The following is a 13,447-nucleotide window of genomic DNA, read 5'->3' as shown; positions in this document are numbered from 1 at the left end:
AAGTACTATAATACTATTAAGTGATGATCCAGAGAGCAACAAGTCATACGAGTCTAATGTATTCAAAAAAATCAATAAACTCAAAACGGACAATATCATGAATGTGAGTAAGGTTGGGAATTTCAATTGCGGAATTAGAGTAATGTCTCGATACTATTGGACGGGCCTCCACCTTTCCACTTGTTACGAGTTATTTGTCCTACATCACTTTGATTAAGCCAAATAATGTGGGTTTATAAAAGAAACGCCCCATCTGATCACATGTATATGACATTTTCTTTGAGCTCAAGTATAATTAAGTGAGACGGTCTTGAGACAAACGAAGCTGTTGCGAGTCCGATGTATCCATGAGAATCGGTAAACTTAAAGCGAACAATATCTTTGATAAATAGAGGAATAAATATTTACAGAGTATTAATGATTCATTGATTTCTTAACTCGTAGACAAAAATATGTAGTAATGCAAACTTCATATAACTATTGTCTTCACAAGAGTCATCTCCCTTCACCTATATCCTAAATTCTTTTTGGAATTCGTATTGACTTTTACATATAAAAGATTGGAATGATCCCTTGATCCCTAAGCATATGCAACAGCAATGGTACCAAGTCATTGTTTAAAAAAAAAAAAAAGAGTTTATGAGAGTGTATTGTCTAGGGTTTGGTGAACCGAAATCTTATTTTCAGTAATCAACAACAAACAAAAACAATTATATAGAGAAGTCAATTACAACAAGCAAATCACACCACTCAAAGGTTGTAGTAGATAAGGGGTTTAAATCAAATCTTTCAAAATAGTATTTATTACCAACTATACAATTCTCTCGATCGATCGGTAGAAGTCAGTTTTAACTAGTATATATTTTACACTCTAAATTAAAACATTTGATATGCATTAGGTAAAGCAATTAATATTTGGATTTGGATGGGAAAAAGGAGAGAGAAGCCTTGCTGGTTCATCATCAACCGTTGGTTTCAAGGATTTGCCAATAAGTCATGATCATATCAAGATCTAGAATACAACCTACAGAAACGCTTAATTAAAAAAAACCCCAAACAAAGCCGCCCCCACGACAGCAACATGTCGCTTTAGCTCGAGAATGAGAAAGCCGCCCCTGGTCATGCGTTTTCTTTTATGCCGACTTTCGTAAATAAATGACGACAATCTAAAGCTATCAATTATGTCACACTTATTAATTAACAATCCATCAGCCACATAGCACACTCCACCTCACGTCCTATAAATACCCTATTCAAACAAATCAACAAATCATACAAACAAACCTTAGACTTGCACCAATGAAGTTGTGGGTTTTAGTACTTCTCTCTCTATTGCTGTCATGTCTCCTTGCTTGCTCAGCTGAGCAATGTGGGACTCAAGCTGGTGGTGCCGTGTGCCCCAACAATCTATGTTGCAGCCAATGGGGATGGTGTGGCACCACCATTGACTACTGCGGCCCTGGCTGCCAAAGCCAGTGCGGCGGCGGCGGTGCTAGTGTTGATGAAGTTGTTGTTAATGATATTGGGGGTGTAATCTCTAAAGACAGGTTCGAGAATATGCTTAAGCATAGGAATGATAACGCTTGTCAAGGCAAGGGATTCTACACATATGACGCTTTCGTCACCGCTGCTAAGTCCTTCCCTGCCTTTGGCTCCACCGGCGATGACGCCACCCGTAAAAAGGAGATCGCTGCTTTTCTTGCACAAACTTCCCATGAAACTACTGGTAAGTAATTGATCGATCGGTTTGGCTTCTAATATAACAAATTCAAAGGAACTTACTTGATTGTGTATATATATGTGCAGGAGGATGGCCTACTGCGCCTGATGGTCCTTATGCTTGGGGCTACTGCTTTGTTAGCGAGCGAAATCCGCCATCTAAATATTGTGATCCTAAATCTCCATGTCCTAAGTCATACTATGGCCGTGGTCCTATTCAACTCTCATGGTAATTTATACAAACAGTTTATGGTGATTTAATTTATACAAACAACTTATGTAATTTACTGACTGGATTTGGTAATTAATTAACTGCAGGAACTACAACTATGCACAAGCTGGACGAGCGATAGGAGCGGACCTGATAAACAATCCAGACCTGGTAGCAACTAATGCTGTCATATCCTTCAAGACAGCAATTTGGTTCTGGATGACTGCACAGTCAGCAAAACCATCTTGTCACGATGTGATTACAGGAAGATGGAGACCATCTGGTGCTGATAACGCGGCTGGCCGGGTTCCAGGCTATGGTGTTATCACAAACATCATCAATGGAGGGATTGAATGTGGTAAGGGGCCTAACCCAAAAGTGGAGGACAGAATTGGGTTCTTTAGAAGGTATAGCCAGATACTTGGAGTTAACCCTGGAACCAACTTGGACTGCTACAACCAGAGGCCTTTTGGGTCTGGACTCTTGGTGGAAGCTATGTAAAACAACTACTAGTCTACTACTGCTCCTTAAAACAATATATATGTATGTTATGATCAGACTAATGCTCTCCATCTTGAGAGAGCATTTGTGTTTATGTAATGTGAAAATGGTGAATAAATATTATAGGAGCAGTACTGTTATGGATATAATTATATCACCATCATAAACAACGTAACTTCATCATGGTCTAAATAACTTTTTACGATATCAGCAATGGAGAGAGAGAGGAAGTTTCAGCTGGATAATTGCTGGCTTGTCTAATGTGGTGCATCAAATCATGTTACCTCCAGTACATGTATCAGCAGTTGAGACTCCTCCCTCTCTTCATGGTATAAAAGGAGCAGATCGAGATACCTCTGCATAAGGAAAAGCCAATTGCAAATTGTTCAACTCAATTGCAGAGAACAAGAAATTGGCTGCTTTCTAACCATACTCGCTCAAACGGATTTCCCTGATTTATAAAATAAAAAAAAAAAAGTTTGTATCGTTTTTTTTTTTTTTTCCGTTCGAATTAAATGCATCTTGGTGATTTGTTGGCAAAGGGTTTTTGTTTTTTGGATCTCTATTAAAACTACTAAATTATCGCATTTAGCTCAAAAAATGCTAATGAGACCATGGCTCCGTTTGGATAAGCATTTTTAGTAGCATTTATACTACTACCTTATCAAACGGATTTTTTTGGCATTTAATATATGCTACGCAGTAAAAATGTTACCAGTAAAAGTTCAACCAAACACCACACAGCATTCGAGCAGCATTTCTGCTATTAAAATTCTCCAACATTTCTGCTACCACCATTTCTGCTAACATATCTGTTATTTTCAAAATGTCTTATCCAACTAGGTCCATATCTTAGTTTTCAATACAAATTAGTAGGAGTAAAAAGTGGGCCAGCCCGACCTATCCCAGAAAAGTCTGGAGGCGGTCTGGGAATTTCTTGGGCTGAGTCTTCCGGACAGCTAGAGCGTCGAGCCTGGTGGACCAAGCAGGCTTTGGTAAAACGGGATTAGGGTTATATACTATAGTCAAAATCATTCTCTTTTTAAGAATTAAGAGCTCCACGCCTTCACCTCCAAGATCTCCGCTGCAAGTTCTCTGTCATCTCCCCTTCGTTCATCATCATTTCTCTTCATAGAAGCTGGCGATTGAATACCCAGATTGGTGGAGTAGAGGATTTTTGAACTGATAAATAAGTGAATGTCATTTAACGATTCGTTACGACATGTAAATAATTAAAGATTTAGGCTAAATTTGATTTTCGCAAATGGATGAGTTACACCGGGCCAGGCTTGGCACGACCTGCTTCATTACAAGGATCGTGTCGAGATCCCCGACCCAGCCCGTTTACCATGGAGGGGGAGGTCGAGGGTTCGTTTACATCTCTACAAGTTAGGGTCCATTGTCCAATTTGTCTCTAATACGTAGGAGGGACTTGATTGGGATATTCTTCATACTTCCACGAGCAGATCCTGCTTTTCTTTTCTTTTTTTTAACTTTGGGACGATAAGTTCAACGTGAAATTTGAAAACCATTAGTGCAGTGTGATGTGATGATTAAAGGGAACAAGTGTCATGTTCTCTACATCTTGTTACTTTACCAAAGCATTTATTACTTCATTTAAAGATTAGATTCGGCAACTTTTGTTTTTTTTTTTTTTAATGGTGTCACGCGCATATAATTAATGTAAATGATAATTATAATTATCCTTCAAAATATGTAGTAATGCAAGCAAGTCGTCTCTCATAACCTGTATCTTAAACTCTCTTTTAAAATTCCTGTTGAATTTTACGTAAAAAATAATTTGTTCCATTATGACATATCTTCATACTACCATCTTTTTCTTTCTTAAAACAAATAAGGGCACCCAAGCACATGCTAAGATCCATAAAAGTCAAATTGAACAGTTTCGTGGAAAAATAAAGGAGGGTGTCGTTTATCGTTTATCGTATACGAAATTTCACAGTCGAAGAAGAAGAGGTTGCTTACAAACCTGTACGAGAAAAAAAACAAATCATTTTCCTACCAACAAGTTCATTCAAAGAAATACCGGACTATGCTGGTGCACCAATTGAAAATCACAAGTTCTACTTCAAGAAGAACAAGGAAATCAAAGAGCGCTTGAACAACAACGCTTATGTAACAGGTAAACAAATAATTTATCTAATATATGAATTCCGTCCTTCTATGTACAATTTCACTGTGCACAATTGTGATATAATATCTAACTTTCAAATTCAACAGATATCATTGGCTTCATGTATGGAATGGGAAGTATTGAAAAGGTTAACGTGAATGGAACTTCAGTGGACAAGTTGGAATTAAAAATCGACATAGAAAGGTTTGTGCCAATGTTTCTAACATTCATATGCCAAAAACACATATTATTCTCATCTGTTAATGTACGCAAAAGTATCAATTCTGACAGTTCTTTTCCAATTTTTTAGAGACTGTAGAATGAATACAACTCTGTGGGCAGATAAGGCGAACACCTTTGTCGACTTAATATCGAGTTTAAAAAAAGGCCCTTACGTTGTTGTCGTTACTCCAACGATTGTCAAGAAATTTATGGGTTAGTGCATCGTGGCCCCAGAAAATAATAAACAGATCTCATACATTTTTTAATAATAAATATCTTTGAATATTGGCCAGGTGAAATCTGCCTCTCCTCTACTTCTGCAAGTAAGACATACGTAAACATAGACACACAAGAGACTCGAGAAATACTTGCAATGTAAGATTATTTTGCAACTCTGCTACATAAATCATTTAAATATCAGTTTCAATTTACCTATAAATATCCTTATGTGTGAAAATAAACCTTTCAGATTTGGTATGGATCAATCATCGTTTATGCTGCTAGATGCAAAAATTCCATCATCTTTGCCGCTGGAACAACAGATGACAGAAAATAGGAAGACAATTAACGAATTGACTACCATGGAACCTACAAAAGAAAACAACAATTCAGTCATTGTTACTCTCGAAGCAATGATATCAGAGGTTCAAAATAAGCTTGGTTGGTATTACTACTCTTGTGAAAATTGAAAAAAAAAAACTGAAACCTAAAGAAAAAATATTTACTTGCAATAGCTGCCAACAGGATTCTGTCTTCCCAAATACCAGGTAATAAGTTTTACTTATCTGTTATTGTTTTCTATTTGTGTAACATTATGCAAAATACAGAATGATCAATGCAAAAATAATAACTTTCACAGCTACAAGGTTGAATTATTAGTTGTTGACAACACTGGTGAAACAACGCTAACAATGTTCGACAGAGAAGTTCATCAAATCATTGGCGTTTCAGCGACCCAGCTAATTGGTCATTACGGTGCAACTATGCTATGCGCGATGTACCTCAGCAATTGCACTATCTTGCTGGCCGAAAATTTATATTTCAATTGAAATTAACGGATTATAACTTGATTTATGGAAATCAAGAATACACAATTACCAAAGTATTTGACATGGACAAGAGTGGAAAGCACAAAAGGTCTGGACCTGATGGAATTAAACTAGAAGAATCTGATGTAGAAGTTTCACCAAAAAATTATGAATAGGTATTGCATAAACGAATATGGTTCAATAATTTTTTTACTTTAGAACCCTGCAATAAAAAATAATATCTAAAAAATAATCTATGAGATGCACATGCAGGGGTTATAAGTCGTAACAAACGACCAATAGTACATTCAGAAATAAGTGTTGAGGTTAGCAATACATTTCTAAGATAAATTGCTTTCATTACTGTACAAATATGAGTTAACAAAAAAAAAAAAAAAACTCGATTTTGCAGGTTGTTGGTGCATCAAGAGATTCTCCTGCTCAACATATATTTCATAGCGAGGATAGTAGGTCGATTGAAGAAATTTCAGAGGACAAACCAGCAGACAATGATGGAGGGATGTCCGCTAATAGTACTTTGCCAGACAAAATCAACAAGAAGAGATACAAGAGAAAGAAGCCAAACATTGATTCATATTAGACTTCCCATGGATGCTAAGGTCTACTTATGTCTAACTGCTTCATTTGTTAAACACTGTAGGATGACATCCTGTCGGTTAACTGTTTAGGTTTAATAATTTCAATAACTATGAAAGAGAATTTTATACCAATAGGAAAGTCTAACGATTTCCTCATCTATTCTTTCCAAATACGGAATTACTATGTTAAATAATGTCATTGTGAGTTGACAATGTTTACATATTGGATATCATTGCAATGGTGATCGACAACGTAACTGCAAAGACCACGTGAAAGATAATGTTAATGTTAGAAACAATTTATGACCAAAAATGACAAAATCACAGTCAACTCACCAAATCATTAATTAATTTTTTAAAAAAACTAACAAAGTACCTTTAATTTAACAAGGTTCCATAAAAATTGCATTGCATGCCGCATGCCGCGAGAAGCGCGGGCACACAAAACTAGTTTAATCAATTTGTGAAGCCGTAAGGATTCCTGATCATAAACAACTTCATCATGGTCTATATAATTTTACAACATCATATCAGCAATGTGGAGATCCCTTGTGTGTAGGAGAAGAAGGTTCAGCTGGATTCCAGGCCTTGTCTAATGTGTTGTTTTCGTCAGGCAGGCCTAGCATGGAGGGGGTCGGGCCTAGCATGGCCCGTTGACCCAAGTCAAGGGGTCATGTCAGGCTAGCGGGCTTCCCCTCCATTCCAATTTACATCTCTACGAAGTCAGGTCCGCGTCCAGTTTCTCTCTAACACGTAGGACGGTAGGAGGGACTTGATTGGGATATTCTTCTTTACTTCCACGAGCATATCCTGTTGTTTTTTTTTTTTTTTCAACTTTGGGACGATATGAAATTTGAAAACCATTAGTGGGTGTCGTATTCTCTGCATTGATTACTTTACCAAAACATTTATTACTTCATTTAAAGATTGGATTATCCAACTTTTTTATGGTGTCACACTCATATAATTTTAAATGATAATTATAATTATCCTTCAAATTTTTACGAGTTATTTGTCTCACATCACATGGTTTGGTTAAGTAAAATGATGTGGGTTTAAAAGAGAAAGCCATCATTTATATGTATGAGACATTTTCTCTAGGTTAAAGTTTATACTACTATTAGGTGATGGTCGAGAGAGCAACAAGTCATATGAGTCTAATGCATCCAAAAAAATCAATAAACTCAAAACGAACAATATCATGAATGTGAGTAAGGTTGGGAATTTCAATTGTGGTATTAGAGTAATGTCTCGATACTGTTGGACGGGCCTCCACCTTTCCACTTGTTACGAGTTATTTGTCCCACATCGCTTTGATTAAGCCAAATAATGTGGGTTTATAAAAGAAACGCCCCATATGATCAAATGTATAAGACATTTTCTTTGGGCTCAAGTACAATTAAGTGAGACGGCCCAGAGACAAACGAAGCTGTTGCGAGTCCGATATATACATGAAAATCGAAAAACTCAAAGCGGACGATATCTTTAATAAATAGAGGAATAAATATTTACAGAGTATTAATGATTCATTGATTTCTTAACTCGTAGCCAAAAATATGTAGTAATGCAAACTTCATATAACTATTGTCTTCACAAGAGGCATCTCCCTTCACCTATATCCTAAATTCTTTTTGGAATTCCTAATGACTTTAACATAAAAGATTGGAATGATCCCCACTCAAATCACACTACTCAAAGGTTGTAGTGGCTAAGGGGTTTAAATCATATCTTTCAAAATAGTATTACCTACCCACTACAATTCTCTCAATCGGTAGAAGTCAATTTTAACTACTATATTTTACACTTTAAATTTAAATACTTTTTTTTATCAGTTAAATTTAAACACTTGGTATGCATTAGGTAAAGCAATATTTGGATTTGGATTTGGATTTGGATTTGGATGGAAAAAAGGAGAGAGAAGCCTTGCTGGTTCATCATCAACCGTTAGTCTCAAGGATTTGCCTACAAGTCATGATCATTTATCAACATCTAGAATACAACTTGCAGAAACGCTTAATTAAAAAAAAAAAAAAAAAAAACCCCAAACAAAGCTGCCCCCACGACAACGACATGTCGTTTTAGCTCGAGAATGAGAAAGCCGCCCCTGGTCATGCGTTTTCTTTTATTCCGACTTTTGTAAATAAATGACGACAATCTAAAGCTGTCAATTATATATATGACGTCACACTTATTAATTAACAATTCATTAGCCACATCGCACACTCTACCTCACTTTCTATAAATACCTATGCAGACAAATCATACTCACAAACCTTAGACTTACAATTAATAATGAAGTTGTGGGTTTTAATACTTCTCTCTCTATTTCTGTCCTGTCTCCTTGCTTGCTCAGCGGAGCAATGTGGGACTCAAGCTGGTGGTGCCGTGTGCCCCGACAATCTATGTTGCAGCCAATGGGGATGGTGTGGCACCACCAGTGACTACTGCGGCAATGGCTGCCAAAGCCAGTGCGGCGGTGGTGGTGCTAGTGTTGATGAAGTTGTTGTTAATGATATTGGGGGTGTGATCTCTAAAGACAGGTTCGAGAATATGCTTAAGCATAGGAATGATAACGCTTGTCAAGGCAAGGGATTCTACACATATGACGCTTTCGTCACCGCTGCTAAGTCCTTCCCTGCCTTTGGCTCCACCGGCGATGACGCCACCCGTAAAAAGGAGATCGCTGCTTTTCTTGCACAAACTTCCCATGAAACTACTGGTAAGTAATTGATCGATTTTACTTCTAATATAACAAATTCAAAGGAACTTACTTGATTGTGTGTACATATGTACAGGAGGTTGGCCTACTGCGCCTGATGGTCCTTATGCTTGGGGCTACTGCTTTGTTAGCGAGCGAAATCCGCCATCTAAATATTGTGATCCTAAATATCCGTGTCCTAAGTCATACTATGGCCGTGGTCCTATTCAACTCTCATGGTAATTTATACAAACAGTTTATGTGCATCGATGAGGAGGGTGATTTAATTTATACAAACAGCTTATGTAATTTACTGACTGGATTTGGTAATTAATTAACTTCAGGAACTACAACTATGCACAAGCTGGACGAGCGATAGGAGCGGACCTGATAAACAATCCAGACCTTGTATCAACTAATGCTGTCATATCCTTCAAGACAGCAATTTGGTTCTGGATGACTGCACAGTCACCAAAACCATCTTGTCACGATGTGATTACAGGAAGATGGAGACCATCTGGTGCTGATAACGCGGCTGGCCGGGTTCCAGGCTATGGTGTTATCACAAACATCATCAATGGAGGGATTGAATGTGGCAAGGGACGTAACCCACAAGTGGAGGACAGGATTGGCTTCTTTAGAAGGTATAGCCAGATACTTGGAGTTAACCCTGGAACCAACTTGGACTGCTACAACCAGAGGCCTTTTGGGTCTGGACTCGTCTTGTTGGAAAGTATGTAAAACAACTACTAGTCTACTACTGCTCCTTAAAACAATATATATGTATGTTATGATCAGACTAATGCTCTCCATCTTGAGAGAGCATTTTGTGTTTATGTAATGTGAAAATGGTGAATAAATATTATAGGAGCAGTACTGTTATGGATATAATTATATCACCATCATAAACAACGTAACTTCATCATGGTCTAAATAACTTTTTACGTATCAGCAATGGAGAGAGAGAGGAAGTTTCAGCTCGATAATTGCTGGCTTGCCTAATGTGGTGCATCAAATCATGTTACCTCCAGTACATGTATCAGCAGTTGAGACTCCTCCCTCTCTTCATGGTATAAAAGGAGCAGATCGAGATACCTCTGCATAAGGAAAAGCCAATTGTAAATTGTTCAACTCAATTGCAGAGAAAAAGAAATTGGCTGCTTTCTAACCATACTCGCTCAAACGGATTTCCCCGATTTATAAAATAATAAAAAAAAAAGTTGGTATCGTTTTTTTTTTTTTTTGTTCGAATTAAATGCTTCTTGGTGATATGTTTGTTAAGGGTTTTTGTTTTTTGGATCTCTATTAAAACTACTAAATTAACGCATTTAGCTCAAAAAATGCTAATGAGACCATATCATATATAGTTTTTAATACAGACAATTGTCACTAAGAGTACTTTGGACAACTTAATTGTAAAAAGGTTATGGACATTTTTAAAATTGTAAAAAAGTGTAATTTAAGGGTAATTTGGTCATCTGACTTAAGAGATTTTTTGTTTTATCCCTATAATACCCTTCTTCTTCTTCTTCTCCCTCCAATTATCCAACTCCATGTGTCCCCTCTTTCTCTCCTTCTTCTCTACAAAAAACTATCTCCTCCTTTCTCTCCTTCTTCTTCTGGTTCTAGTTCTGGTTCTCGATCTGAATTGTTCTTCATTGTCTTCTTCTCCGTTTTTGGCCGAGCTTCTCCTCTCTTCATCATCTTCTTCTTCGCTACTCAATTTGGACTGCATCGAGTTGCTCTTGTCTCCGTTTTTGACAGATCTGGACTATGCTTAGTTGCTCAATCTGGTTTGTGCTTCGTTATCTCGTCTCTCCTTCCTCGAACTGTCTGGTTTGTACCCCTCTTGCTCGTTCTGAAAAAATATTTACAGTTGCAGAGATGTATCACTATAATATCACCAACACCAAAAATCTACTAAAATGATACAATTGAACCAGTATGCATGCTTTCTCTTCCTAATTACTTTTCCTTTCTTGGTTTGCACCTCTCTTGTTCGTTTTGGAAAAACATATACAGCTGCAGAGATGTATCACCATAATATCACTAACACAAAAAATCCACTAAAATCATACAATTGAACCAAAAAGACATGTAAATATGTAATGCAATCAAATTTACATTCCAACATTTGTATCATCATTTTATGAGCAAAAGATATAAATTGAACACTAAATTGGATCTTATGTTTAAAAGTATTACTATTGTATCACAGTTCGTGGAGAGAGAATAAAATTTGAGGTCATTTTGGTAAAAACTAATCCTCATTGTACTTTTTTAAAAGGATGGTTACACATTTTTACAATTAAGTACAATCTAGTGTATCGACCTCCAAAAATCCTTTTTCAGTACAAATTAGTAGGAGTAAAAAGTGGGCCAGCCCGACATATCCCAGAAAAGTCCGGAGGCTGTCTGGGAATTTCTTGGGCTGAGTCTTCCGACCGCTACTGTGTCGAGCCTGGTGGACCAAGCAGGCTCGGGTAAAACGGGATTAGGGTTATATACTATAGTCGAAATCATTCTCTTTTTAAGAATAAGGAGCTCCATGCCTTCACCTCCAAGATCTCCACTGCAAGTTCTCTGTCATCTCCCCTTCGTTCATCATCATTTCTCTTCATAGAAGCTGGCGATTGAATACCCAGATTGGTGGAGTAGAGGATTTTTGAACTGATAAATAAGTGAATGTCATTTAACGATTCGTTAAGATATGTAAATAATTTAGGATTTAGGCTAAATTTGATTTTCGCAAATGGATGAGTTACGCCGGGCCAGGCTTGGCACGACCTGCTTCATTACAAGGATCATGTGGAGATCCCCGACCCAGCCCGTTTACCATGGAGGGGGAGGTCGAGGGTCCGTTTAGATCTCTACAAGTTAGGGTACCTTGTCCAATTTGTCTCTAATACGTAGGAGGGACTTGATTGGGATATTCTTCATACTTCCAGGAGTAAATCCTGCTTTTCTTTTTCTTTTTCTTTTTTGTAACTTTGGGACGATATGTTCAACGTGAAATTGGAAAACCATTAGATTAAAGGGAACAAGTGTCATGTTCTCTGCATCTCGTTACTATACCAAAGCATTTATTACTTCATTTAAAGATTAGATTCGGCAACTTTTGTTTTTTTTGTTTTTTTTAATGGTGTCACGCTCATATAATTAATGTAAATGATAATTATAATTATCCTTCAAAATATGTAGTGTAATGCAAGCAAGTCGTCTCTCATAACCTGTACCGTAAACTCTCTTTTGGAATTCCTGTTGAATTTTACGTAAAGATTGGAATGATTCATTGATCCCCAAGCAAATGCCACAACCCACATATTTATATATATATATATATATATATATATATATATATATATATAGAGGTTTTCTCTTATAAGACTCATAATAAGGACACAAAATAAGTACACCCTTCCCAACCATTAGATCAAGTCAATGACTCAGATCTGATTTCCAATTAAAGACACAAACAATTGCATCAAGACGCGCGTGACTTACTTCTCCCTCTCTCTCTCTTATTCTTCCTCTCTCTCCCGAAACCACCATAGTCGGACCTTCTCCACTCATTCTCTTCGTGAAATCACTCAGTCCATCTCTTGCTTCTCTCATCCGAAGACGAGATCGTGTCTGTTGTTCACCATAACCGGATGGGCTCTCACCGTCTGAAGCTCGGGATTTGAATTTCATTTCTTTGCCTTCAATTTTGGGGTAGTCGTATCTGTTGCCTTCAATTCTGTTGTTCTTTTGTTTGATGGGGCAGATATATTTTTACTGCTCTAGGGTTGAGTCTTGATAGTCTGGATCTGGTGGTCTTGGCTTGTATTTTGTTTTCTTCAAATATCAATAAAATTGATTGAGATCTATAAAAAAAATTTGATTCTCTTTCATTGGCACAAACAACACCAATGGTTGAACAAACCTATTTGAAATCAGATTCCAAAATTTCTCAAATTTTTAAGAAGGTCATCGCGATGAACCGTGGGTGATTTCTCGAAGAGGAGTGAGAGAAGGTCCGGCTACGGTGGTTGGTCGTGAAAGAGAGATGGAGAATGGAGAAGAAGGTTTTGCGAAATCAGGGAGAGGGAGATTGCAAACATTTCTAGAAGATTTATGGGTGATTTCCGGTAGAGGTGGACTGTAAAGGCCCGCCGGCTATGGTAGCCGTAGGTCTCTCGACAGATATATGGGGAAGGAGGTTTTCGTTCACGACTGAGAGAAGGCGAAAAGTAGACGCGCGTGGGAGAGGAAAAAAAGGGTTTGTTTTTGAGATCTAATCTGGTCGCTTGGTTTGATCCAATGGCTATTAAACCAGTCCTTATTTTCAGTCAA

General features: G+C 37.4%; 3 protein-coding genes across 3 annotated transcripts; all 3 read left to right on the top strand.

Moving 5' to 3' along the window:
* The first annotated feature begins 1,271 nt into the window (after window positions 1-1,271).
* LOC120001967 (endochitinase-like) lies at window positions 1,272-2,577 on the top strand. The gene is made up of 3 exons (XM_038850498.1): window positions 1,272-1,726; window positions 1,807-1,948; window positions 2,038-2,577. Exons 1-3 carry the CDS (start codon window positions 1,300-1,302, stop codon window positions 2,429-2,431), a joined length of 963 nt encoding a protein of 320 aa, XP_038706426.1. The 5' UTR covers window positions 1,272-1,299; the 3' UTR covers window positions 2,432-2,577.
* A 1,203-nt stretch (window positions 2,578-3,780) lies between these two features.
* Window positions 3,781-6,416, top strand: LOC120002658. Its single transcript, XM_038851418.1, has 9 exons — window positions 3,781-3,799; window positions 4,395-4,574; window positions 4,673-4,769; window positions 4,876-5,000; window positions 5,081-5,162; window positions 5,257-5,431; window positions 5,615-5,762; window positions 6,089-6,141; window positions 6,228-6,416. Exons 1-9 carry the CDS (start codon window positions 3,781-3,783, stop codon window positions 6,414-6,416), a joined length of 1,068 nt encoding a protein of 355 aa, XP_038707346.1.
* A 2,260-nt stretch (window positions 6,417-8,676) lies between these two features.
* LOC120001989 (endochitinase-like) lies at window positions 8,677-10,003 on the top strand. The gene is made up of 3 exons (XM_038850520.1): window positions 8,677-9,133; window positions 9,210-9,351; window positions 9,457-10,003. Exons 1-3 carry the CDS (start codon window positions 8,707-8,709, stop codon window positions 9,851-9,853), a joined length of 966 nt encoding a protein of 321 aa, XP_038706448.1. The 5' UTR covers window positions 8,677-8,706; the 3' UTR covers window positions 9,854-10,003.
* Window positions 10,004-13,447: the final 3,444 nt, after the last annotated feature.

This window comes from Tripterygium wilfordii, chromosome 7, assembly GCF_013401445.1.
Source record: "Tripterygium wilfordii isolate XIE 37 chromosome 7, ASM1340144v1, whole genome shotgun sequence".
Lineage (NCBI taxonomy): Eukaryota > Viridiplantae > Streptophyta > Magnoliopsida > Celastrales > Celastraceae > Tripterygium > Tripterygium wilfordii.
The sequence above is the reverse complement of the archived record's forward strand: the minus strand, read 5'-3'. Positions and strand labels throughout refer to the sequence as shown.